This window comes from Pavona decussata, unplaced genomic scaffold, assembly GCF_977016875.1.
Source record: "Pavona decussata unplaced genomic scaffold, jaPavDecu1.1 SCAFFOLD_885, whole genome shotgun sequence".
NCBI classification, from domain to species: Eukaryota; Metazoa; Cnidaria; class Anthozoa; order Scleractinia; family Agariciidae; genus Pavona; species Pavona decussata.
This window is the reverse complement of record NW_028145938.1, coordinates 59,080-63,916: the sequence shown is the minus strand read 5'-3', so window position 1 is coordinate 63,916 and position 4,837 is coordinate 59,080. Positions and strand designations below refer to the sequence as shown.

At 46.5% G+C, this 4,837-nt stretch overlaps 1 protein-coding gene across 1 annotated transcript; it reads right to left on the bottom strand.

The window, feature by feature from the left end:
• Positions 1 to 2,629: 2,629 nt before the first annotated feature.
• Positions 2,630 to 4,546, bottom strand: LOC146448581 (uncharacterized). The gene is made up of 2 exons (XM_085102430.1): positions 3,679 to 4,546; positions 2,630 to 3,516 (listed from the first exon to the last, which is right to left on the bottom strand). The coding sequence occupies exons 1-2, from the start codon at positions 4,544 to 4,546 to the stop codon at positions 2,630 to 2,632; spliced, it is 1,755 nt and encodes a 584-aa protein (XP_084958556.1).
• Positions 4,547 to 4,837: the final 291 nt, after the last annotated feature.

Here is a 4,837-nt window from a genome sequence, read left to right as displayed (position 1 = left end):
AATAAATCCGTGAATTATCCAGGCGAAAACAGGCTATTCTAAGTTTTGCCTTCGGCAGCCATTTTTAAAATGAGATTTCGTTGATTTTACTTGCCATCTGCGCACGCTTACTGCATCAATCAGCCGACAAGTTTGTAAGTTTTCGATAGCATCGCTTCGATTTCATTTAAGGTTGTACAGACACCTCGGTATGAATAAATTCATCAGCGAAATTTCTGTCGCAGGCGTACATGTTCATTCCTAGATAAATAGATAGATAGATAGATAGATAGATAGATAGATAGATAGATAGATAGATAGTTTATTAAATGACTTCGCAGCCTCATGGCTGAATTATGTAGATTTTACAATTGGACTATAATAATAAAACAATAATATAATAATCGATAGATAATAAGATTGAAATTTAGAAATATTTGAAAATATCACCGAAAGTCAAAACTCAACTGTGATTCATTGACTCCATGCTCGCAACGATTACAAGGGGAATGGGAGTTCTCTTTTGACCGCGTGCTCGTTTGATTGACAGATGTCACAACACTACATCTCTCCCCTCCTTGATAATAAACTTTCAATCACATATATCGGTTAACTAGATCAAGTAACTCTACAATAACATCAACGAACGATAAGCATGTCTTCTAGTTACGGGTCTCTTAAAGTGTTCAGTGTTTATGCTAGCAGATAATTTGAACGTAATCTGTGAGCCTCGCAGGGGGTCGCATTTGTCTCTGTGACCTCCTTAGGCCTCCTTCGTTCGCGCCTGGGGTTTTTGGATCTTCGTCTTGGGTCGAAACTTCGGCTTGTTCTGCATGGAAGTCCTCTGCGTGGAAGTCCTCCTGTTCTCTTCGATCTCCCTCAGCTTTCAGGTTTTTCGGGATGATTTGAACATGGACGAGTTCCGGGTTATTGACTTGGAACCGTCGCTAGCTGTAACCATAGATCCTTTCTTTTCCTCTATAACGAGGGGTTCTGGATTAAAAGGAGTGCTTAGTTTGTTCTTCTTTGGTTGTCTCACAAGCACTGTATCGCCTGGTTTGATATCGCTTGGTTTTGTGCCCAGTTTCGAGTCTGCATATGCCTTGATCTTTGACTTCTGTTCTGCGTCTCTCTCTGCCATAGCCTTCCGAGTCTCCTGCAGGGTATTCTGTCTGGCTAATGCTGGTGATTCTTCTGGCAGGGTGGTCTTGAGTTTCCTTCCCTTCAGTGCTTCATTTGGGGATACATTCGTGGTTGTGTGCGGTGTTGCACGATACTGTCTGAGAAACTTGTACAGTTCCTGTTTCCAATTTTTGCCTTCAACGACAGCAGTTCGCACACACTTCTCAAGATTTGGCATGAAGCGTTCTGCCTCGCCATTGGCTCTCGGCCAAAGAGGTTGAACTTTCCTGTGATGGAATCCTAAATTCTTCGCAAAGTTGCTGAACTCGACTCCGTTAAATGGGGGCCCATTGTCGGTCTTCAGCTCGTCAGGGATTCTTTGCCTTGCAAATATGGCATCGAGCCTCGGGGTGATAGATTTGGTTGATGCAGACTTGACGATCTCAACTTCCGGGAAGCGGATGTATTCGTCAATGACGACTAGGAGATAGTCACCCGAAGGAAATGGTCCAAGGAAATCCATTGCCAGCATTTTCCATGGTCCACTAGGTAGTGGCGTCATCTGTAGAGGTTCAATTCGCGATGACTTACTTGGAGTTGCTGCTTGGCATGCTAAGCAGTTATCGACTTTTTCTTTGACCATCTTGTCTATCCTAGGGAACCAGACTTTCTCACGAATTAAGCGCTTAGTCTTTACGATTCCTTGATGTCCCACATGCGCCAGCTCTACGGCTCTTTCTCTCAGCTTGCTCGGGACAACAATTCTGTTACCTCTCAGTACCACTCCACTGTAGACCAGTAGCTCGTCCTTGAGTCTTCTGTAGTCTAGTATCTCGGAATCGGTTCAGCGGTCTGTTTCGATCGCCTTGATCAGTGACTGGAGTGTATAGTCTTTCTCTGTTTCAGCCTGAATCTCTTGAAGTGCCATAGCCTTTGGTATGGCGTTGGTGGAAACATAGTTCACGTACTCGTCGGCAACGTTTCTCTCTGCGGTTGCTTGGTGATTGGGGTGTCTGCTCATGAAGTCGGCGGGGTTCTCATCATTTTTTCCAGGGCGATACACCAGGAGACAGTTGTACGGCATCAACCTTAGCTTCCATCGGTCCATGCGGGCTGAAGTAGGCTTGTGACTCTTAAAGATGCCTAGGAGTGGCTTGTGATCTGTCACAATTGTAAACTCAGACCCGTAAAGGTAAAGATGAAAGTGTTCTAGAGCCCACACGATCGCTAGCATTTTTCTCTCGGTGTGTGAGTATCTGGACTCCACGTCGCTGAGTGCTCGACTCGCGTAGCTGATAACCTTGCCGTCCTGCACTAGTAATCCTCCACTACCAACAGGGCTTGCGTCGACTATCACTTCGGTCTCTTGAGCAGGATTGAAGTATGACATGACATGACTCTTAGTTAGATTGTCCTCGAGTTTGTCAAACGCGTGTTGCTGTTCGTCTGACCATTGCCAAGGTGTCTCCTTGGTGAGAGCCCGTAATGGTGCCGTGATTGTGGCATAATCTGCGATATAGCGCGAGACTTACTGGGCCATTCCTAGTAATGACCTGACTCCGCTTGCATTGTCTGGCTCGCTCATGTTCGTGATGGCCTCTATTTTCTCTGGATCGGCTCTAATTCCTTCGCTGCTGAAAATATGGCCGTAGAACGTGACTTCACTCTTTGAGAAATTACACTTCTCCTCGTTCAGACGTACGTCGTGTTGTTGGAGTCTGGTAAGGACAACATAGAGATTCTGATCATGCTCTGCCGTAGTCGCTCCGAACACGACTATGTCGTCAGAGATATTCTTACGACCCGGTAGGCCTGTAGGTATTTCCTCGATTGCATTCTGGAAGATCTCTGATGCGACGTTTATTCCGAACATCAGACGTTTGTATCTTCTCAGTCCTACATGAGTGCTGAATGTCGTAATGTGGCGACTCTCTGGTTCTAGCTCAAGTTGATGGTATCCGGAGGAGAGGTCTAGCTTGCTGAAGACGGTTGCGCCGTTCAGATCGGCGACTAGATCGTCTATAGTTGGCATTAGGTGCTTCTCACGTTTTACCGCCTTATTAGCTTCTCGCATGTCTACGCATAATCTGACTTGTCCAGAGCTTTTTGGAACCACTACGATGGGGCTCACCCATGGGGTTGGGCCTGTTACCTTCTCGATAATGTCTAGGCTCTCTAGTCTCTCCAACTCTTTTTCCACGTCTTTTCTTACGTGAAAGGGGATTCGGCGGTGTGGTTGTTGTTTGGGCTGCACATCAGGGTCTATGTGAAGCTTGACTACCTTTCCTCTCACTTTGCCGATGCCGCCAAACAGATCTATAAATTCTCCGCTCGCGAGGTACTGGGGACCAGTGTTGTCGATTCCGACTTGGTTGACAATTTTCAGGAGTCCTAGCCTCTGTGCAGTGTCGTATCCTAAGAGATTTCCTCAACTGCCTTTAACGACGTGCAGGGTCGCTGACGTGGTGTTGGATTTTGCAGTTAACTTGGCGTAAATTGTTGCTAGCAGGGGTAGGGGTGTGGATGATCCATAGGAGAAAATTCGCCGTTTGGCTTGCTCTAGGGTTTTTGGTTTGCCTTTGTAAATTCTTTGGTAGGTGACTTCGTCGACGAGATTAACTGAAGCTCCGGAATCCAGCATCAGTTCTACGAATTCTCCGTCGATTTCCAATCTGCACATGGGTTGTTTCTTCTCTCCTACTGCGTATACGTAGTCTTCCCCATCTGTGTCTTCTTCTTCCGTCACGCGTTTCACTGAACCGGGTGGAACTGTCCTACAAGCATTAGCAAAATGATTGAGCTTGCCACAGGAGGTGCACTTCTTATTTCTAGCAGGGCAGGAGTCTTTGTGGGGGTAGGCACCACCACAATTTCTGCATTTTGATGACTCATCGGACTTGCGTGACTCCTTGTGTGATTCGCTGCGCGATTTGCTGTGTTGCTCGCGTCGGCGACCTTTGCCTTTCTTTGAACTCGTTTCGTTCTTCTTCTTGGGTTTTATGGTGTTCACCGTCGTTTTGTCACTCTCCACTTCTTTAGCTTGCGTTTCACTTAGCTCGAGGGCTCTTCCAGCTTTTAAGAGAGCAGTTAAATTAAGATCCTCGCGTAGAGCTTTTCGCCTCAGTGCGTTTGACTTGCAGCTTAGAATAATTTGCTCCTTGATTTCCTTATCGGCGTCTCCAAATTCGCAGGTCTTCGCAAGAGTTCTTAGTCTTGTGTGGAAACTGTCCAAACTCTCGCCTTCGTTTTGCTGAGCTTTTCTGAAGTTGTAGACCTCGTAAGTTGTGTTGACTTGAGGATTGAAGTGAGCGGTAAGTTTTTCGACGGCCGTTTTGTAATCTTTGTCTTCGCCGGTGTTTTCAAGCGTGTCGAAAATCTCATCAACTTCTGGACCGCTGTAATGTAGCAGAAGAGCACGTTTTTGTTTTGCGTCTTCGATCCCCATGCCTACAATTAGATTCTCGAATCTGGCTAGTCATTTCTTCCACCTGGGGCCTACATTGCCGTCTAGATGCACTTGGAAAGCCGGGAAAGTCGGGAGTGAAACCGAAACCGCCATGTTGTCGAATATTTGTCAGGATTGTGTCGTCCGCGCTTTGGGATTTTAGTTGTGTTGTCCGCGCTTCGGGACTTGAATTGCTTTGTCCGCGCTTTGGGACTTGAATTCTCTGACTGGATGCGCTTTGTGGATCCTCGTCGCCAGATGTGGTGTTTTGCACCGTTCAAGTAAAACCAC

Coding starts and splice junctions, on each gene's coding strand:
- LOC146448581 (XM_085102430.1), bottom strand. CDS start 4,546: ATGGGGATCGAAGACGCAAAACAAAAACGTGCTCTTCTGCTACATTAC. Junction 3,517..3,678: donor CTACCAAAGAATTTACAAAG/GCAAACCAAAAA, acceptor GAAATCTCTTAG/GATACGACACTGCACAGAGG.